At 54.6% G+C, this 21,207-nt stretch overlaps 1 protein-coding gene across 4 annotated transcripts in view; it reads left to right on the forward strand.

The window, feature by feature from the left end:
* The window catches only part of PLCG1 (phospholipase C gamma 1), a 42,356-nt gene extending 22,688 nt beyond the window's left edge, over nt 1-19,668 (forward strand). The window contains exons 5-32 of one of the 4 annotated variants that reach the window (XM_050982077.1): nt 916-1,000; nt 1,994-2,077; nt 2,248-2,270; nt 3,329-3,401; nt 4,377-4,478; nt 5,206-5,324; nt 6,103-6,188; nt 6,632-6,752; nt 7,125-7,293; nt 7,709-7,831; nt 8,690-8,791; nt 9,020-9,207; nt 9,468-9,668; nt 10,023-10,142; nt 10,427-10,607; nt 10,883-10,960; nt 11,460-11,563; nt 11,800-11,896; nt 11,997-12,069; nt 12,295-12,452; nt 12,963-13,059; nt 13,510-13,734; nt 14,533-14,681; nt 16,865-16,979; nt 17,172-17,333; nt 17,837-17,925; nt 18,554-18,741; nt 19,063-19,668. In XM_050982077.1, coding sequence (XP_050838034.1) covers nt 916-1,000; nt 1,994-2,077; nt 2,248-2,270; nt 3,329-3,401; nt 4,377-4,478; nt 5,206-5,324; nt 6,103-6,188; nt 6,632-6,752; nt 7,125-7,293; nt 7,709-7,831; nt 8,690-8,791; nt 9,020-9,207; nt 9,468-9,668; nt 10,023-10,142; nt 10,427-10,607; nt 10,883-10,960; nt 11,460-11,563; nt 11,800-11,896; nt 11,997-12,069; nt 12,295-12,452; nt 12,963-13,059; nt 13,510-13,734; nt 14,533-14,681; nt 16,865-16,979; nt 17,172-17,333; nt 17,837-17,925; nt 18,554-18,741; nt 19,063-19,105 — 3,355 coding nt within the window. In that variant the 3' untranslated portion in view covers nt 19,106-19,668. The remainder of the gene's footprint in view (nt 1-915; nt 1,001-1,993; nt 2,078-2,247; nt 2,271-3,328; nt 3,402-4,376; nt 4,479-5,205; nt 5,325-6,102; nt 6,189-6,631; nt 6,753-7,124; nt 7,294-7,708; nt 7,832-8,689; nt 8,792-9,019; nt 9,208-9,467; nt 9,669-10,022; nt 10,143-10,426; nt 10,608-10,882; nt 10,961-11,459; nt 11,564-11,799; nt 11,897-11,996; nt 12,070-12,294; nt 12,453-12,962; nt 13,060-13,509; nt 13,735-14,532; nt 14,682-16,864; nt 16,980-17,171; nt 17,334-17,836; nt 17,926-18,553; nt 18,742-19,062) is intronic. The other 3 variants (XM_050982079.1, XM_050982078.1, XM_050982080.1) reach the window with 3 other exon arrangements.
* The last annotated feature ends 1,539 nt before the right edge of the window (nt 19,669-21,207 follow it).

The following is a 21,207-nucleotide window of genomic DNA, read 5'->3' on the forward strand; positions in this document are numbered from 1 at the left end:
TGCTTTGTGGGATGGGGGAGCATCCTGCAGGATCCTGTGTTCCCACGTGCTCAGTGGGGGACAGAAGCACCATCTGTGATTGCAGGGGTGGACTCCCAGGACTTGCTTTTAAGGCAGGAGCTGCCAGAAAATGATTGGAAACAGACCCCTCAGCTTCTAAATCCTGCAGATGGGAGGCATCCTCATTTTTCCTTGCTGCAGGCTAGTACCCCATGTGGGGACAGCTCCAGAACAGGCAAGGGCAGCCCAGAGCTCCTTTCTGCCTACTGGGCTGTAGGATCCTGCTCAGGGTTGGCACTGGAGCTTTCCCTGCTCTGGAACCAGCACCTTTGGTGTGGAGGGCTTGGGGAAGCACAGCCACACTGCAGCCTGTGGGGCTGGGGGAGCACAGCTGGGCACAACGTGGCAGTGCTGTGGCTGGGGACCCAAAATGGCTTTTTTCCTCTCCTTAAGGTAAAATTAGGTGAATCCTAACCACTTAGAGAGCCTGTCCTCCTCCAGCAGGCCAGGGAGTGGGTTTTGGAAGGGAGTTGGTCACCCAGCATCCATGCTGGGGCACAGATGCAGAGCAATGCTTCTTCCTGGTCATTCATTTAAAGCAGTGGGTGCTGCCTGTCAGCTGTGGCATCAGCTCGATTGGGCAGAGGGTGCTGGGCTCACCCTGCTCTGCCAGGAGTTGTAGGAGCAGTGTTTGCAGTCCCCACTGACATACAGGTACCTCTCTCTGCTCCCCACATCTTCCCCACAGTTCCCAGCCTCAGCATCCTTCTGGGGTCACTCATCCATCCCTGTGCCACAGCTGACGTCCCTTTGGGCACGGCCTCTCTGTGCCTGTTCAAGCCCCAGGGTGAGACCCCCCCCCCCCTCCATCCCAGACTCCTGAACAGGTCTCTCCTCTTTCCCCTGCCGAGCCAGGATCTCTGCCAAGGATCTGAAGAACATGCTGTCCCAGGTCAACTACCGGGTCCCCAACATGAGGTTCCTGCGGGAGAGGCTCACGGTGAGTGTGTGACCCCTCTGCTCTCCCCCTCAGCAGTCCATTGCCTGCCTTTGAGCAAAAACCAGTGGTAGTTCAACTCCCAGGGAGTGTTTGCATATTGCAGAGCCTCCCAGCCTTTCCTGGGAGGGCCCCCACCCACGGTGGTGACTGAAGAGGTGCCAGCTCCCACTGGGTGCCGCACCCTGGCCCATTTGTGGCCAGCACCCTCTCCTTACCCCACCCTGCCTCCCACACTCCTCTCATTGCTCCTGGCTCCAGTCATGGGCTGGTGCTGGTGGGGTAGAGTGCAGAACAGCTACCAGGTCCTGCATCCTGGCTCTTGCACCCCCTGGCAGTGATTGATGCTCTGCCAGCATCACCGCTGACCTGGGCATGAAGGGTCATCTCATGGTGGCCAGCTGCTCCCACCAGCACAGAACTCCAAGGCCAAGGAGTGGTGTATCCAAGGGAGAGCACACGCTGTGGGTCTTGCAGTTTCCAGACACTTCAGACACTCTGGGCAAACAGAAAATCAAATTATCCTTTTTTAAGTATTCAGTAAGTGGTGACACTTTATCAGTGTGTGGGTGAGCTTGGGGAATTGTGAAACTTGTTTTAGGATGTGTCTGTGCCCTAGGCACTGCAGGGTCTCACGGCCCCAGCAGAGACTGTGGCAGATTTGCTAAGATACCCAGCACTGCCCTGTCCACGAAACCATGTCCCCACGTGACATATCCACATGTTTTTTGAGCAGGTGCAGGGATGGTGACTCTACCACTGCTTGGGCAGCCTGTTCCAATGCCTGACCACTGTTTACATGAATTTTTCAAAATATCCAATCTAGCTCTCCCCTGACACAACTTGGGGTCATTGTGCAGGAGGCAAAGCCTGAATAGGCTTTGGCCTTTTTCTTCTCCTTCTTTCCCCAGGGATACTGGTGGGCAGAGACATTCCTTAAGCCATGCAGAGTTACCTGTGGCCTCTGTAAAACCCCTGGGTTTGTTTGTTTTTCAGGATGTGGAGCAGAGGAACGGGGATATCACGTACGGGCAGTTTGCACAGCTCTACCGCAGCCTGATGTTCAGTGCCCAGAAAACAGTAAGAGCTGAATTCTCCAGGGGAGGAGAGGGAAGGGAGAAACCATATTTGTTACTGGGCATTCCCACTTAATTGACTTTTTAACCCTGCTGCCCTCAGGGTGAGCTCTTCTCTTGAGAGTAAAGAAGTAACTGAGAGCAAACCTAATGCTTGTGCTTCTTCTTTTGCAGATGGATGTCCCATTCTTGGAAAGGTGGATAATTCTCTGTGTTTTCTGGGGAAGGGGCTTTTTCTTTTGCTTCATAACATGCTTTGGGGTCTGCAGCAGCATGTTGGGATGAGGCATTATGCACTCCTCCTGCTCCTGTGCTGCCTGTCGTTCTGTGCTCTGAACAAGCATCACTGCTGTAGATGCTTTAGCCCAGGGCAGAGAGGGCTCTCTCCCTCCCAGACGCCCCAGTGGGATCCAGCTCAGGTCAGCTGGTTGATGTGAAGTGATCAGACCTTGAGCCATCTCTCAGGGATTGTGCTCGTGGTGGCTGCAGAGCCCTCCCCACCCAGGCAGTGCCTCTGGTGCCATTGCCAGCTGTGCCCTTCCCTGCCCTCTGCTCACCTTGGCTGTGATAGAAAGAGCTTGAATTTAGACACAGGAGCTAAAGAGTGAAAGACTTACTGACTTGTCCAGTAATTCCCGATGGTTTTCTTCCTTTTTTTCCCTATAACCATAGAAAAGAGATTCCAGGACCCTCAGCAGAGCAACTGGCTCATCCCTCTGCCCAGGGCAGCCAGCACTGCCCAGTCCACTTTGGATTTTGTGGTGTTAGTGCCCAGCATGGCCCTTGGCTGCCCATTGTGACTTACATCAGTCATGGGCCAGTCTTTTGAGATAATCACCTACAAACAATTCCCTTCTTCATTCCCTCTCTTGCCACCATGAGCCCATGTTCCCTGCATACCTGTAGGTCTGTCCTGTCTGCAGTCACCCCTTAACTGCCCTGCCCCTGTTTAGTTCTTTACACTCAGATTCAAACCAAACCCTCTATTTTTAATTTTTTTTTCCACTAATCCATCCCTCTAATGGTTTTTGCTGCCCTTCCCCAGAGTTCCATGTTACCATGCCTTTGTCAGTGTGAGCCCTGTACTGCTCCTGGAGCAGTCCCTGGTTCTGGGATGTGGACATGTGTCTGCTCTCCTCAGCTCTCTGCTCATCCCACTCTGCTCCTTCAGTGCTGCACGTGCCAGGGAGGGCAGATGGCATCTCACAGGATGTGCTGCACTAGTGACTGAAGTTTCTCTCTCTCTGCTTGCCAGGGGTGCAGAAAGGTCTGAGCACTTCAGGGTGTCACTGCTGGAGCTGCAGAAGTTTTTGCTGGAGTACCAGAGGGTGAGCTCAGCACAGGCAGTGGGGAGGGACAATGGGGTAGGCACTGGTGGCATTTGGGATCCAGTGCTCTGAGGCTAGCCTTGCTGTGGGCTGCTCTGCCTGGCACAGCTCATCCTTCTGGAGCAGGAGGTGTTGTAGGGGAGGTGCTGGGGAGGGCAGACCTGAACTCAGCTGGGCACCATGGCCAGAAAAGGAACCAGGAGATCTGGGAGGAGTGGGGTGGGGGGGTCCCAGGAGGCAGGAATTGATCAGTGGAGGTTGACCCAGTCCCTGTGACCTCAGCTGGTCACCAAAGGTTTGCTGCAGCCAAGAAGTCATGTCCATCCTGTTGCTCAGGAGGTGTCAGCAGTTCCTGAGAAGCAGCTGATGGATTCATCTGCTGCTTCTTCAATTTAAAAGCAATCTTGGGTCACTCAGCAAGCACAGCATGCATGTGCAGACACACACACAGGCACCAGCTGTGCATTTTTGGGCAGCACAGACCCCTTGGCTCTTGCCAGGTTCCTGTCTCATTGCTGGTCTCCTCCAGGAGGCAAGGCTGGCTGGCAAAACCCTGCCATGGCTCTTGGCTCCTGCTGTGTCCTGTCCCCTGCTGCCACCTCCCTGCCTGTGGTCTGCAGCCAGCAGGGAGTTAACCAGTGGGGAGATACAGAGTTTTGGTGGCTAGTGAAAGAAACCCAGGGAGAGAGAGCCAGAGGAAGCTGGGTTGGCTTCTGCTGCTGAAGGAGGAGGGATGGCAGATGTTGTTCAAAGGAGCTATTGGAGAGAAAAATGCACTGAGAAAATGAAGCCCACTCAGAAGCAGGGCAGATTTCCTCCTCGTGTGCTCTCCAGCACTTGTGCTGACAGTTGAGTTCCTGGCAGAGATGGGCTTGTATCAAAAACCACCTCCTTAATGGTTAAAGCTTTGAACTGGATGAGCTGCAGTAATACATTCTGAAATGGCTTCTTTTATGTCTCCCCTGGGCTTGGCAGGAGCTCTGGGCTGCAGATACCCTTCAGGTACAGGAATTCATGTTCAACTTCCTGAGAGACCCTTTGAGGGAGATTGATGAGCCTTATTTCTCCTTGGATGAAGTAAGACACCTTGAAGGTGGCGTGTGTGGGGTGGTGGGGTGACACAGGGGATGGCACCCCTGGTGTGATGTGTGCTGAGGTGTGACAGCTCTGCTGTCTGTGCCTTTGCTGCAGGGTGGGGGTGCTGGAAGGGTCACAGCTCCTGGGAGCTGTGTGGCTCTGGGAGATGGATGTGGTTGGCAAAGGGAATGGCTTCTGGGCTGTCCTTTAGTGCTTTAGTGTCCTTGAGTGTCCTTGAGTGTGTGCAGCTGGGAGCACTCACCAGGCAGTTCATCTGGAGGAGGAGAGGGGCTGCCTTTGGCTTAAGGCTGCCTTGCGGTGTGTAAGGATCTCTTCAAAGCAAAAAGAGCTGAATAAGGAATAAAACCAACTAGAGATGACCATGTCACTGGCACTCTGGACTAAGCCAAGGTCCCTTGACCCACATGGCCTTAGTAAGCTATTGCCTGCCATGTGAGCTACAAAATAAAATGCAGAGGCATTAACTTGTCTCTAGCTGGGTCAAAGGGTCTGGCACACAGATACCTGGCAGAGCTCAGTGTGTAGGTGGCAGTGCCCAAGCTGTGGTCACTCAGGCACCCTGGCTCAGGTCACTGGTGTGCTGTGGGCAGCCCTGGTCAGTCTGTGCTGGATGTCTGCTGGCACAGAACGGGAGATGTGTGTGAAGCTAAACCACGGCAGCTGGCTCCTCTGCATCATTAACACGTTTCTGTTTCTTCCTGAGCAGTTTCTCACCTTCCTGTTTTCCAAAGAGAACAGCATCTGGAACTCACAACTGGACATGGTGTGTCTGGAGAACATGAACAACCCTCTCTCCCATTACTGGATCTCCTCCTCACACAACACGTAAGGACAAGGGGAGGGCTCTCTCCACCCAGCTGCTCTCAGCATCCTTTTCTCGTGCTAGGGTGGGAGTATTTTGCCTGATTCCAGTGATGGGTCAAGAAGGCTTTTCCAAACCAAGGCCTTCCTCTTGGTGCCCCACTCCTCCCTTCTGTTATTTAGCCATAAATGTTGTGCTCAGGCACTGTCAGCAGCACACATCTGCACAGGCCTTCAGGTGCCTTCACATCCTGAGCTGTTGCTCTGGTAATTTCTCACCATTAGTAATGTCATTCTCCAGAGCCTCTCTGGACAGATGTGATAAACCCTGTCAGGCTGAAATTGGCCATTTTCTGCTCTCTGCTGCTAGAATAATTTTGTAGGAACTGCTTTCTGTGCAGACAGGCTCTGTCTGTGCTCTGTGTTCATGCTAACCTGAATTTAAAGGACTGAGAGCCTAAGCCAGCTGAGCAGCCCTGAGGGCAGGCAGTGAGATCCTGTCTGCCTGCCAGTGCTCATGAGCAGGGTGAGCCCTGCTCTCAGGCTGCAGGGGGCTCTCTGTGGCACCAGTGCTGATGTTGCTGTCTGAGGTTTGTCTCAGGAGCTGGGGCTGGACCTCAGAGTGCTGGCAGCCCCGTGCAGCAGGGGCAGAGCTGAGCCCCTCACCCGGGGAAAGTGGCAGGCGTGGAGAAGCACCACTCCTGCCACTCCCATGTGCCAGAGGCAGGTCCACAGTGTCCCAGCAGACACCTGTGCCCTCAGTGGGCTTGTCACCGTGCTGATGTGTTGTCTCACCTGGAAGGTACCTGACGGGGGATCAGTTCTCGAGCGAGTCCTCGCTGGAGGCGTACGCCCGCTGCCTGCGCATGGGCTGCCGCTGCATCGAGCGTGAGTACCCACACTGGCCCTTCTGCCTCAGCTTCTGCTGCTCAGGGAGGCTTTGCAAGGAAGGCACAGCTGAAGGGAGATCAGGCCAGTGGCAACACTAACACCATGATGTGCAGAAAGAGCTGAGGTCGTTTGCTTTGTGGGATTGGGTGATCTGTGCCCGAGGTTCTGTCCCACAGAAAGCTCAGGGTTTCACTAATCACCTCACTCCTTCATTGCCTTCCACTGATCAGCTCACTCCTTTATTGCCTTCCACTGATCACCTCACTCCTTCATTGCCTTCCACTGATCACCTCACTCCTTCATTGCCTTCCACTGATCTCCTCTCTCCTTCATTGCCTTCCAGTACATTTCCCAGCAGCACCTGGCTCAGCCCATCTCATGTCCATGTCTTGCCTGTGTTCCAGCCTTTGGGCTAAGTTTCTCCTGTGGGTCTCTTTCAGTGGATTGCTGGGATGGTCCTGATGGCATGCCAGTCATCTACCATGGACACACCTTAACCACCAAGATCAAGTTCTCTGATGTCTTGGTCACCATCAAGGAGCACGCCTTTGTCACCTCTGAGTGAGTACAGCAGGACTTCAGCTAGCAGGGCAGAGAGATGGTGGAGCCAAGGCTGTAGCAAAGTGAAGCTCACTCCAGAGCTGCAGCACAAGGCCTGGATGTGGTGGGAAGGAAGCATGTCATGTCTGCCAGCCAAAGGGAGATTTTTCCCAGAAAAACGTTATGGGAGGGAGAGCTTTGGGTAAACCCCAGTAGTTTGGCAGTCCTTCTCCACCCTGTGCACTCCTGAAGGGTGGCTACAGGCAGCAAAGGTGGCTGTTGATTTGAGCTGCTCCTGGAGGACACAGAGGCCAGGCTTTGAGACAGAGCTCAGAAGCCCTTGGTTCCATCCAGATCCCATGCTGGTTTTGATGTCTCTGCTCCTTCTCCCAGTTTCCCTGTCATTCTGTCCATTGAGGACCACTGCAGCATTGCTCAGCAGAGGAACATGGCTCAGAATTTCAAGAAGGTTTTTGGAGACATGCTCTTGACCAAACCAGTCGATATTTCTGCTGATGGCCTTCCATCCCCAAACCAGCTCAAGAGGAAGATTCTCATTAAGGTGAATTCCCTTGCCCAGCAAGGCTCCTAAGTGAGGGAATGGGTGAGGATTTGGGACTGAAGGCAGCTGCCTTTGGAAGGGGTGGTTGGCAGTGTAGGGGTGGAAGTGGAGACCTGATGCTAAGAACAACTGGATACAAAAAAAGCTCTCTCACTTCAGAGAGCCTGCTGGGAAGTGAGCTCAGCAGCTGGGTGCTGCCTTTTTTTGAGGACATGGGGGATGTTGGTATTTCTGCTTCAGGAACAGCCTTTGGGAAGAAGGGGTGGGACTTCAGTGCTATTTGATGATCCCTGTGGCATGGGTCGTGTTTATTCTAATCTGGAGGACCCCACTGCAGCAGACCTGGGCTTTTAGGGCTAGTCACCAGGAAATCTGTGCTGGTTTTGGGTGCCTGACCCCTTCTCTCAACCCACAGCACAAGAAGCTGGCAGAGGGCAGCGCTTACGAGGAGCTGCCCACGTCCGTGATGTACTCTGAGAATGACATCAGCAACTCCATCAAGAATGGGATCCTCTACCTGGAAGACCCCATCAATCACGTATGTCTGTGCCATGGTGGCCCAGTCCCTGCTCTGGTGGCTCTGTCAGGTGCTGTGTGTGCTGGAAGGAAGGGCTGTGGTGCAAATGATTGAAGAGGCTCTCGGTCTGTCTGATTTCTCAAGTGTCCCTGAAGGCTGGGGGAGTTTTATGCTGGCTCTCTCTGTGCTCTTCCCTGGGAATCTCCTGTGGGCCCTTGCTAGAGGCAGAAGGCTGAGCTAGAGGGAGCTCTGGGCCAAGGCACTGCAGCCTGTGATTTGTGCTGCAGGAATTTCTGGAGATGGCTGCACTTCCAGCCCTGCTCCTGCCAAGCGCCTGCACACCTGACACACCTAAGCAAGGGTTTATCTTAGTAAAGCACTGAGTGTGCATCACTGTGTGCATTTACTCACAGCCCACCTTCAGCAGCTTTACTCTGCTGAGGGTCTGTCTGGCAAAGCCACAATGCAAATGGAACAGGGTTTGTTTGCTTTTTTTAAAAAAAACAGTAAAATGCAATGGTAAATTTACATAAACATCTCTGGTATCTTCACCTCAGATTGCCTCTGTGCTGAGTCCGTGCAGACTGGGATTTTTTTTTTTTTGCATTGATTTGCTCTTCATTTGGTCATTTCCCTTTATTAAGTGTTGGAGTGTTTGCAGTGTGATTTGTCACATGCTGAGTTTTTTGCTACTGATAAATCCATGCCTCTGGGGGATGTATTGGAAGCTCTTGTGACTCACTGGAATCAGTGTTGGTGGCTGTCCTTCACAAACCTGATCGTCTCTCCCTGTACTGGTCAGGAGGAGATGATCCCATGGGTGGTGGGCAGTCTGGTGCTTCCCCAGGGATCTCTTTGCCAGAGTTCATCTCCTTGCAGGAGTGGAACCCACATTACTTTGTGCTGACCAGCAGCAAGATCTATTACTCTGGGGAGACAACCAGTGACCAAGGAAACGAGGATGAGGAAGAGCAAAAGGAGGTGAGGGCTCTGCTATGGGACTGTGAGTTGTTCCCTAAGGAAAGGACTTGACTGCTCAAGGGGCTGAGCATTGCCAGCTGACTCCAGGGGGAGATCCTGTGGTGGGGAGGATGGGAGCTGCTTCAGGAACTCCCTGCTCCCAGCTGGAAGACCCCTGAGCAAAGCAGAATCCAGCACCATGAGTCTGCCCTCAGTAACCCAAGGTGATGGCTTTTTTTCCCCTTCCAGGTGAGCAACAGCACCGAGCTGCACTCCACGGAGAAGTGGTTCCACGGGAAGCTGGGAGCGGGCCGCGACGGGCGGCACATCGCGGAGCGGCTGCTGACAGAATATTGCATCGAGACTGGGGCCCCTGATGGCTCCTTCCTCGTCAGGGAGAGCGAGACCTTCGTGGGAGACTACACACTCTCCTTCTGGTGAGGGCCCTGCTGCTCTGTGTCGCGCTGGGGTTGTTTTCTCTTGCCGTGTTCTTCAGTAGTGAGGTCCTGTTCCTGCCTGGTCTGTGAGCAGTCTCTCCCCTGTTCCTGTGCCCCAGCATCATGCCAGCTCCCTGTCCCAGTGCAGTCACTCTCCTGAGGGGCAGAATGCCGTGTCAGGCTGGAGCTGTGCCTGAGGCAGGTGTAAAATCTCCGTGGACAAGGCTGGCTTACGCTGTCCCTCCCTCCCTGTCCTACAGGCGCAATGGGAAGGTGCAGCACTGCCGGATCCACTCGCGGCAGGACGCCGGCAGCCCCAAGTTCTTCCTGACAGACAACCTGGTGTTTGACAGCCTCTACGACCTCATCACCCACTACCAGGAGGTGCCTCTGAGGTGCAATGAGTTTGAGATGAGGCTGACAGAGCCAGTGCCACAGACCAATGCCCATGAGAGCAAAGAGTGAGTGCATGTGTGTGTCCGTTGGGCAGCCGGGACACTGTAGAAAGCTCTCCCAGATCTCTCCTCAGCCATTCCTCCCTTGCTGGAGTTTTCTGGTCCCCACTTTCTCCCCATGGAGCTCTATCACAGCAGCTATGCTGGCCAGCTCTGTTGTTCATGGAGCTGAATGTCATGGGTTGTTTGGGATGCTCTGGCCCCTGCCACCCCTTACCAACAGGCTCTGGTCCTGCCTGCCCTATTGCAGTCCCTGTCTTCCTCTGGAGGATTCAAGGAGCCTTTCAGGGGCTGGAGGGGAAGGGCTGTGGGATGGGCTGGGTGTGTGTGACCTGTGCACAGCCATGTCTCTCCTGCCAGGTGGTACCATGCCAACCTCACACGGGCCCAAGCTGAGCACATGCTGATGCGGGTGCCCCGCGACGGAGCCTTCCTGGTGCGCAAGAGGAGCGAGCCCAGCTCCTACGCCATCTCCTTCAGGTGTGTCCCTGCAACAAGGGTGGTGGGTGCTGGACGTGGAGCTGGAACACTGCGAGAGCAGGACAGGTGCCATCAGCCAGCCTTAAGCCCTCCCAGAACTCCTGTTGCTCTGGGATGGCCCTTGAATAAGTCCTTGAGATCCTGCTCTTCCTCCCATCTTCCAATGGGAGATGGCTGTGCTCAGCCACCTCACCAGGGGCACCTTTTCCTTGGTGTCTTTATTTTGGCAGAGACCTTCTCTTGCCAGGTGCCAAGTGGCTTCTCCCTGTGTTTCCTCCCTGCAGGGCAGAAGGGAAGATCAAGCACTGCCGGGTGCAGCAGGAGGGCCAGACTGTGCTGCTGGGCAACTCTGAGTTCGAGAGCCTGGTGGACTTGATCAGCTACTACGAGAAGCACCCGCTGTACCGCAAGATGAAGCTGCGCTACCCCATCAACGAGGAGACCCTGGAGAAGATCGGCACAGCGGTGAGTGCAGGAGCCCCAGAATCATGGACAGGTTGTTTTTGAGCTGGTGATGTGTGAGCCATCTCTGTGGGCTTTGCAGCCCACACCTCTCGGGGCTTCCTGACACTTGAGTGGAGTTTGGTGCTGCCCCTCTGAGCCAGGCTTGGGCTGCTCTTGGCTGTCTGCAGCATCTCTTTGGTCTTGTGCCTTCCTGGGGCACTCTCCCACCTACCCCAAGGTAGGGAACCTTTTCCCCTACAGTCACTGCTGTAACCACTGTCCCTTTGCTTCCACAGGAGCCGGACTATGGAGCCCTGTACGAGGGACGCCATCCTGGGTTCTATGTGGAAGCCAACCCCATGCCCACCTTCAAGGTACATCTCACTGTTTGGCAAAACAAAACAAACTGCAGAGCTGGAGGATCTTTTAGCAAGGGTCTTTTTTAGCAAGGATCTTTTTATTTTCTAGGAGCTGTATTAGTTTGCACACCTATTTCTAGACTATGAAGAGAGAGACAGTGGAGGTTGAACCTCCACTGTCCAGGTGGTGGTGCCTCTCCAGATTCCCAAGCTGGGCTGCCTCTTGTTCTGAGCTCTCCAAACTAAGCCCCTCAGTGGCTCTTGGGACAGAGGAGAGTGCCTGTGTGGGTCCATACCAGACTTGTGAGCTCTGCTTTGGCATAAATGGGACCTTGATTTGCTCTGCAGGGTGTCACTAGGTCTGGCAGCAGGTCTGGATACTACCTGCCTGCACATGATGTGCCTCACAGTCCCCAACAAACACATCTGTGGTGGGAGGTGATCTCTCATGCTGTGGGCTCGTTGTCCATGTGTCCATTCCCTGCCAGCCTCATGGGACCCCTCCTCATTGCAGTGTGCAGTCAAAGCCCTGTTCGACTACAAGGCCCAGAGGGAGGACGAGCTCACCTTCACCAAAAATGCCATCATCCAGAACGTGGAGAAACAGGAAGGAGGCTGGTGAGTTGGTCCTGAGCCTCCCTTTTCCCTAGGGGATATGGTCAGACCTTGCTGTCACCATCCACACAAAGGTGTGTCCACTCTAGGAGTGGGTCTGTCTGGGGATTACACGTGAGCAGCACAGTTCCAAAGCCTCACAAACCCATAATGGATGAGCTGCCTGTTCCCCTGACCCCCACTCAGAATACTCTGGGGTCCCATGGCAGTGCTGACATTGCCCCTTCTCTCCCTTCCAGGTGGAGAGGAGATTATGGTGGCAAAAAGCAGCTGTGGTTCCCTTCCAACTATGTAGAGGAAATTACCAGTCCCACTAGCCTGGAGCCAGAGCGGGAGGTGAGTATGGCCATGAGTGCAGCAAGGAGGGTTTGTGCCCCCCGAGCTGGGCTGCTCTGCCCACTGTGCCCAGCACCATCCTGCTGTGCTTCCTTCCCAGCAGCAGCTGGATGAGAACAGCCCCCTGGGAGACCTGCTTGGAGGGGTCCTGGACGTGCCCTCCTGCCAGATCGGTGAGTGCCAGGGAGGGAGCATTGCAAAGGCCCCTCGAGGCTTCTCAGCCCTCACTTATTGCTGCCTGGGCTCCATCTGTTGCCTCCAGAGAAACGGGAGTTTCCTGTCACTGTAGAGTGCCGGGGTAGCAATGTGTCCCTGTGCCTGTCTTCTCCCGTCCTGCCTGTGAAGGGCCTGGCTCAGCACCCGCAGTGACCCTGTCCCCTGCTCCCTGTCCCTCGCAGCCATCCGCCCCGAGGGCAAGAACAACCGGCTCTTCGTGTTCTCCATCAGCATGTCCTCGGTGTCACGGCTGTCCCTGGACGTGGCGGCCGACACGCACGAGGACCTGCTGGACTGGGTGAAGAAGATCCGGGAAGCAGCTCAGACAGCTGATGCCAGGGTGAGTCTGGGGAGCCCCTGGCAGGGGTGGAGGCCTCTCCTGAGTCTCCAGCTGCTGGGTTTTCCAGGAGCTGAGGAGCTGGTGGGGGGTGATGAGGTGACAGCCTGTGATGGCTGGCTGGGCAGTTGCAGAGATAAAGCCAGAGCAGTCTTGGGCAATGTGGCAAAGGGTGGTGGCCACACGGCTTGAGAGGTTCAGGATGGATATTTGGGAAATTGGACAACAGGGTGGGTGCTACAGGCTCGGGAAGTGGGGGTCTCCATCAGTGAAGGGTGGCAAGGTCACAGATCCCCTGTGCTGGGACCAGTGCCAGTCCTGCTCTGGGCAGGATGTAGGACCTACCCAGGCCCTACCTGTGTGATGCCCCCAGCACAGACCTGGCAGATCTGTTGGTGGTCCCCACAGTGTGGGCAGGAGCCACACCAGGCAGTGAGGGTCAGCTTGTGAGCTGGGTTATCCATCACCACTGCTCCTACCTGGCCTGACACCTCTCTCACCCTCTTTTGGCAGCTCTCTGAAGGGAAGATGATGGAGAGGAGAAAGAAGATTGCCCTGGAGCTTTCAGAACTGGTGGTCTATTGCCGACCTGTGCCCTTTGATGAAGAGAGTGAGCATCAGCTGAGCTGGTGGCCATCACAGGCAGTCACTGTGGCATTACAGACCCTGTGGTGTGCCCCAAGGGGCTGCTTTGGCTAAATCTCAGCAGAGGCTAGGTGTCCAAGGTGTCCAAATCCCCAGTTTACTTTGGAGCTCTGGGTAGCTCCAGAGGGTACAAGCTCCCTTCCTTATCCCTCTGTTTCTGGGATCTGTCAGCACACAGAGCAGCTGCTGAGGGAGTGGGGCAGGGGAGCATCGTGCCTGGTCAGTGGGAGCTGTGTTGGTGCTCTGTCAAATTGGTGTTGGGCACCTGGCAAACACCCACTGGGGCAGAGCAGGTGTGAGACACTCACTGGTGGCTGCACCAGGGGTGAGAGGATGGCGTCAGGAAGGAGCTGGGGTGGTCGGGTGTCAGCAAAGGGAGCGTGCCCCTGGCTCACCCAGCACTGTCCCCTCCCAGAGATCGGCACAGAGAGGGCCTGCTACCGGGATATGTCCTCCTTTCCCGAGACCAAGGCAGAAAAGTACGTCAACAAGATCAAGGGCAAGAAGTTCCTGCAGTACAACCGCCTGCAGCTGTCCCGCATCTACCCCAAGGGCCAGCGCCTCGACTCCTCCAACTACGACCCCCTGCCCATGTGGATCTGTGGCAGCCAGCTGGTGGCACTCAACTTCCAGACCCCGGGTGAGGGCAGCAGGCAGGGACAGAGATGGTGGGCTGGCTCCTGGGGTGCCCCCTCAGAGCCACCTGCTGAGCCCTGCTGCAGGAAAATGGGGGCTGGGAGGGGCTCTGGGTCTTGGAAGGGCTCTGCAGGCAGTCAGATCTGGGTTAATGTGCTCCAGAGGGCTGGGCTGAGCCGAGGAGCTGCACTGAGGCTGAGGATTGTGCCCTGAGAACAAGATGGAATGGAGGGGAGGCAGGGGATGGGTTCTCCCAGGTCCCTGGTGACAAGCAGGGCAGGCAGGGAAGGTGCCAAAGGGAATGGTGCTGCCCAAGCTTGGGACACCAGCTGGCTGCATGGTCTGAGTCCAGCTGGCTGCTCTTTCTGCCTTTGCCCAGCTTCCATTCCTGCTCCTGCCATGCAGTCCAGCCTTCCTCTCCCTGGCCTTTGACAAACCCTGCTGTGAGCCTGCTCAGCTCAGCGACACCAGCAAACAACCGGCCTCTTCTTTCCTGCTGGCTTTTTTATTCCTTCTGTGAGTTCAAGCATCTCACAGGGGGTTTGGCAAATGCTACAGGCAGCACACAGAAAGCTGAAAATAGGAGGAAAAGAGGGAGGTGACCCATGGAGCACTGGGTAGTTGGGCAGATTGTGCATGGGAGAGTCACCTCATGGCCCTGACACGTGGGGACACATTGCTCAGCATTGCCAAGGGGTGAGCCAGGTCCTCTTTTCAAGAGCTTCCTGGGAAGCATCAAAGATGGGGGTGATGATCCAGCTTGTGCATCCTTCATCTCCTGTCTCTCCTGCCTGTGCTCTAGACAAGCCCATGCAGATGAACCAGGCCTTGTTCATGTCCAGTGGCCAGTGTGGGTACGTCCTGCAGCCAACCAACATGAGGGACGAGATCTTTGACCCCTTTGACAAGAGCACACTGCGGGGCACAGAATCACTCTCCATCTCCATTGAGGTCAGTACCTCCTCCTGGTGGGGGGGAATGCAGGCTCAGACCCCAGTGGGGTACCAGATTTGGGGTGAGAGAATGTTTTTCTGGGCTCCTGGCTCTCCCTGCCCCTGTCCTGCAGCACAGACTGTGAGAACCCTTGCTGTCCCCTGTGGAGGGCTTGTCCCCCTGTGAAGAGCTGCCACTTTGAGGGAAATTTGGGGGTTTGGGGAATCACAGAATCATGGACTGGTTTGGATTGGAAGGGACCCTAAAGGCCCCTCGCTGAAGAGAGGCACTCGTGGGTGCTGCTGAGGGTGCCTGGAGAGGAGCAGTGGGAACATCCCTGGATGCTTCCCCAGGACTCCTCCTGTCCAGGTCCCCATGCCAGCAGGTGGCATCCACGAGCCGCAGAGGTGACATCCCTGTCCCCAGAGCCCAGCCGGGGCTGCATCCACAGGCTAACAACACAAGAGCTGTGCCTTGTCCCCTCCTTGTCACTCCGTTGCTCCAGGCTCGATATTTCCTTTTCCCCCTGCTTGTGGTCCCTCTTGGGAAGATGCTCGAGGTCAGGGCAAACTTTTCAGGCCATTTCTGTGTTGTGCTGCTGGTGATGATAAGAGGAGGGGGGCTGAGGGGTGCCAGTGGATGGGGTGTGGATTCCTGATGAGTTTTTTTACTTCCCTGATGGTGCAGCTGAGGCTGGATGGTTCCTGTGTCAGCTCTCAGAGCTGCACAGCAGAGGCTCTGCAGGGACATGGGAGAGCTTGCCAGGCAAAGCTTCAGAGAGCTGTGCCAAACCAGCGGGTCATGTTTGGACCAGCAGGGTCCAGTAGCCTGTACAGGCATTCCCTGTGGTCTCAGAACCAAGCTGTGGGTCAGCAGTCTGCTTTGCCAGTCCCCTCAGCTCGTGTAGACGAGGAGGATGCAGTGGAGATCCTGCCTAGAGGTGTTCACAGGTTCCCTCTGCAGCCACCTCTGTTTTGGAGTGATCCCACCTAAAAAGCAACAGCCCTTCTCCTTGGGGACGCTCTATCATGTACCTTCTGCACCACTGACCCCATGCCCACTGTCTCCCTAAAAATTCCCTGCGTAGGGGGATAGACTATAAGAAAATAAAGATAGTGTAGAAAGTAATCTTACCCCTAAGGAGTTGCAGCTGGGCCAATTAGCAAAGATTAGGAGCAGGCCTGACTTTAACAGGCCACAGCTGTGAGCAATGAGAAGAAGAGTGCTATGAAAGAGTGGGGTGGCTGGGTGAGAAGGGAGCTGCAGTCACTTGGCTGCTTTGTGGAGAAGAAAGAGTCAGTGCTCTGAGGAACTGCCCACATGAAACACCAAGAAGGTGTGGAACCTTTGTGATAAGGAGACAACAGTATGGAACCCCTGCAATAAGATGACAACATCCCTGCCCCATTCTGTTTTCCAAGCTCTTCCTGCACCTCAGGATGCAGCTGCCCCCACCAAGTGCCAAGAGTCATTGTGCCATAGCCACTGTCGCCTTTAAGAGACAGGCTCAGCCTCTTGTTGTCTGGCAGAACTGCCTGCTGTCCCCACCAAAGCCAGCTTTCATGGATGGAGAAGCCATCTCGAGCCCAGCATGACTCAAAGCACATGATCCAGAGTTGGCAGCAGGTCCTTCCCCTGCAGCAGCAGCGTGCTGGAGCGACATATGGCCACGGGCAAGGGGGAGCTGCCATGGCTCTCTCCTGCAAGGAGGCAGCTTGGCATTTGAGTGGAGCACAGCCTCTGCTGCAGGCACGAGGCAGAGCAGGGGTGGAGAGCAGCTCCTTTTCCTCCTCACAGCAGGGCAGGAGGGCTGAGAAGTTTCAGCAAAGATGAGGGGGTCCAGGGTAGTGCTTCCAGCAGGAAACAGTGCTTGGTGGGAGCCCAGCTCCAGCTTGGCCAGCTGGGGGAGGGATGCTGTGGCCCAGGCCTGGCTGTGCTGGCAGCAGTCAGGAACCTGGAGCAGTTCAGCTGGTTTTTTTGTGGCTTACAAGTCAAACTGTGGACCAAGAACACTGTAGCAGCTTCCAGGGGTGGGAGCTGTTTCTCTCTGAGCTGCCGGCTGGGCTGGCTGTCAGTGCTCCTTCTCTCTCCAATTAGCAGAGCCAGGGTGATTTATTTGGGAAGAAAATGTCCTGGTATGCAAACACATTTTTCCCCCTTTGTTCCTGTCTCTTACCAAGTCTCTCCTGCTCTTTGCTCAGGTCCTGGGGGCCAGGCACCTTCCCAAAAATGGAAGGGGAATCGTTTGTCCTTTCGTGGAGGTGGAGGTGTCTGGTGCTGAGTACGACAACGCCAAGCAGAAAACAGAGATTGTGGGTGAGTGGGTGGGGAAGGAAAGGGAGGGGGTTGCACAGCACTCCTGATCCTGGTGTGAGCCGTGGGCTCTGCAGCAAAGCCTGGCACTGAGCTGGGGGCTGCCCTCGTGCTGCCCCCAAGCCCAGCATCAGCCATGGGGGAGGTGGAAGGACTCAGTGGGGCTGCCCAGTGACAGCTGTGTTTTGTGAGCAGCTGACAACGGCCTGAACCCTCTCTGGACCCCGAAGCAGTTCCACTTTCAGGTCAGCAACCCTGACTTTGCCTTCCTCCGCTTTGTGGTCTATGAGGAGGACATGTTCAGCGACGAGAACTTCCTGGCTCAGGCCACCTTCCTGGTGAAAGGCTTGAAGACAGGTGAGGCACTTGGGACAGCAGGGAGGGGGGTCATGGTGGTCCTCACCAGTTCACACTGTTAGCCACGGAGATGGTGATTTTCATGGGAGGGTGTTGTTGGGCCCCAGGCTGGCTCAGCCTGTCCTCATGACAGGTCACATTCCCAACCAGTTAAAGAAAGGCAGAGCCATTTGCTAACAGCCCTTGGGGCCACCTGCCACTTTGAGGGAAACTTGGGGGTGTGGAGGATCACAGAATCATGGACTGGTTTGGATTAGAAGGAACCATAAAGACCATCTTGTTTCAGCCCCACTGCCATGGGCAGGGACATCTTCCACTACCCCAGGCTGCTCCGAGCCCCATCCACCCTGACCTTGGACACTTCCAGGGATGGGGCAGCCACAGCTTCTCTTTGCAGAAGAGAAAAAGGGTCTTGGAAAGAAAAACCCCCTTGAGTTCTGTGCCAGGGCACTGCCACCTCACCTCCTGTGCAGCGAGTGACACTAGGGCTGTCTCTGCCATAGGTTTCCGAGCTGTTCCCCTGAAGAACAACTACAGTGAGAACCTGGAGCTGGCTTCTCTGCTTGTCAAGATAGACATTTTCCCTTGCAAGGTGAGACTGGCTGCACACAGAAGAAGGTGACCATGCTGTAGGGCTGAAGAGCAGAGCCAGTGAGACCAGCCTGGCCCTGCCCACTCTCCTGCTCCATTTGGGTTGGTGAGGCTCAGTGGTGCCTGGCCTGAGGCCTGAGTGCCTGTGGATGGCTGAATGCCCAGTGCTGCTCCATAGGGATGCCCAGCAGGAAAGCAAGCACTGGGTTTGCCTCCTGCAGCAGTCAGGGTGTTTCAGGCAGGGTCCTGCCTGCACGGGGTTTGACTTGCCTGGAAATCCCTTCAGCAAAAGCTGGAGAAGGCGGATTTGTCACAGTGCCTGTCTGTGCTCCAGGGACATTGCAGCTTAGGATCACAGAGCTGGCTGGCCTGGGGCTGTCCCTGTTGGCATAAACAGAGGGCAGGGCTCCTTCTGAGACAGATGGTTCTTTTATTTCTTCATTTAAAATGGTGCTGGTGGGAGCCAGTGATGGCTCTTAGAGCAGCTGCACATTGCAAACCCCAAGCCCCCGTGAGCCCTGGACACCCTGCAGGACAGCCAGGGCCCTGCACCACTACTGCCCTTACTACAGGATATATGCTTTGAAATCACAGGCCCTTGACTACAGCATTGTTTTTCCTCTTCCAAGCAGGAAAATGGCGAAATAAACCTCTTCAATGCTTCATCCCTACGGGAACGAGCAGGGGATGGCTCCAGCCAGCTGCTGGCAAGCAGAGGCAGAGAGGGCTCCTTTGAGTTGCGGTACCAGCAGCCTTTCGAGGATTTCCGTGTGGCCCCAGAGCAGCTCGCTGACCACTTCGAGAGCCGGGAGAGAAGGTGAGGCCAGTGCTCAGTCAGCTTTTCCCCTGCATTTAGGCTGGCTGGAGGCAATGAATTCAGCCTCCCCCTAACCCAAAGTGGAGCTGCAGCCTGGTTTGCTGCTTGCAAACCCTAAATTTGCGCTGCAAGTTGTTCCAGTGCTTGTGGCAGTCACTGCTGTGGGAGTAGGGTGGGACACCACAGCTGGTGCCATTATCCCAGTCATGGGCGATGTGGCTGAGCTCCTGCTTTGCTCCAGTGGGCAACACCCAGCAGAGTGTTGTCCTTGGTCATGCCAGGGTGAGGCTGAGCTGTGTCCCTGTGTGTGTCCCCTTGCAGGGTACTGCGGAGGACCCGGGTCAACGGGGACAACCGGCTGTAGCCCATCCCGGCGGGGGAAAGCACCTCCAGTGCTTGTGAATCTCACAGCACGCTGTGAACTGGTTTCTATGGAAACGGCACTGCTATGGCCTACTTTCAGGCAGCTTTTCCAGTTTCTCTGCTGAAGTGTGTTCAAGTGGAGAACTAAAAAAAAAAAAAATAAAGATATTGGAAATAAACCCCACCCCGAACCAGCCCCAAGCACCCACCAACCTTCACCACGAAGCCCTTAAGAAGCGCGTCGGTGCGGCCAGGCTGCCAGAGGCCAGAGACCAAACTGTCTATAATCACAAGAAGAGACCTAACAATTCCCCATCCAGCCTCTGCATCACTGCTCTGCCTGTACTCGAGATCGTGTGCAGCTGCTGGAGCCTGTTTGCAGCCATCCTGTGCTGTGTCCATTGCCAGAGCTCTGGGCCTGCAGTGACCACAGCAGCACCTCTGTCTGTCCTGGTGCCACCACACCCGACCTGTATAGCCACTGCCGAAGGGTCCAGTAGTGAAACTCTACATTTACAGGACCGCTCTAGCTTTAAATGACAATAAAAATGTCAGTATTATGTGTGTGCTGGCTCAGGTGTCTGGTGGTCTGTGCCCTGCAGAGCTGAGATGCAGCCATTCCTGAGGAGAGGCTGCACTGCTCCCTCCTTCCTCCTGGCTTTAGGGGAGGAAAAATAACCAGGAACAGCCCCAGGTTTTATGCTGTTAACTCAAAAGGGTAAAAACAAAGTTATGTGCTCCAGTTGCCTGTGCTGTTCTGAGGGAGGCTGGGGACAGAACTCTGGGATGAAGAAGCACCTCTCAGGCAGAGGTGTCTGGGCACTCACTCGTGGCCTTACACCATGGAGAAGTTGTCATTCTTTTAAAATAAATGAGGAGGTTGTGATGGAGCACTCCCAGCCCAGCAGCTGGAAGGCAGGCACAGCCATTCCTGGACCCTCCCAAACCCCAGTGCAAGCACCACTCAACTCATGTTTGATTTTTACGCTCTTTATTTAGGAACAACCAAAAATGTCAGGTTTCATTTCAACAAACTGTACAAGCAAGCTCTTCCCCTTGCCCACCCTCACATCCACATATACAAAAGGAAGGGAAACTTGCCGTTCACTTCTCAGAAGTGGCATTGTTGCTACAGGGAGTTCTTGCCCTCAGAATAAGAGCAGGTAAAGTCCATAGCACGTACAAGCTACCCTAGCCCTAGTAATAGCTACAGCCCACAATCACAGGCAGCTTCTTTTTTTGTTTCCTCTTTAAAACCTTTACCAAAAGTAAAAACTATTTCCTGTTTCACACGATTGCCAAGGTGACCATTTAAAATTGTGGTCTTGAAAAAAAAAAAAAAATAAAACCAAAGTAACAACCCCCCTGGAACCCCCCACACCTCCCCGGTACAAAGACAGCTTTACACAGCAGAGCTCTCACCCTGCTCCCTCACTGCACCGGCCACCCTTATGAAAGGTCCCGTTGCAGCTACAATTACATTTTCCTTTGGATAAATCCAAGCAAAAATTCCAGGTCATTCAGCACCAGCATGATTTCTAAATAATAATAATTAAAAAAAAAAAAAAGAAAAAAAAGAGACCCCATTAGGCTGACTTTGTGGTCTGCTGAGAAACAAAGTGATCAACACGCTGTTCCCAAAGTCTCTCTTTTAGTGCAATGTTAGTATGTGCAAGGGGAATCACAGCCACGTACCCATAACACCACCACGAGCCAGATGGGGCAGAGAGAAAGTGCAATTTTAGCTAGAAATTTTCTATGCCATGGATTCCTAGCCCAACCTTCACTAGCACCAGTAAGCAAGAATCCTCCTAACACCAGTACAGGGAAAAAGGGGCTTTAATTGTGCCATCAGAATATGCCAAACATCAGCCAACAGAGCACTTGGGCCATAACAAGAAAACCCAAAATTAAAAAAACAACAAAAAAAAATTCACTGCTTACATAACTGAGCTCCAATCCAATCCAGCATTCCTGGCACACACCACTGCCAGTAAAACATACAGCAGAAACTAAATTTCTCAATAAAAAGAAGAACAGGGATAGCCTGCAAGTGCCTCATTCCCCTCCATGTGTTGTGTTGCCTAATCTTACCCTGCTGGT

The sequence above is a fragment of the Serinus canaria genome, chromosome 20, assembly GCF_022539315.1.
Source record: "Serinus canaria isolate serCan28SL12 chromosome 20, serCan2020, whole genome shotgun sequence".
NCBI lineage: Eukaryota > Metazoa > Chordata > Aves > Passeriformes > Fringillidae > Serinus > Serinus canaria.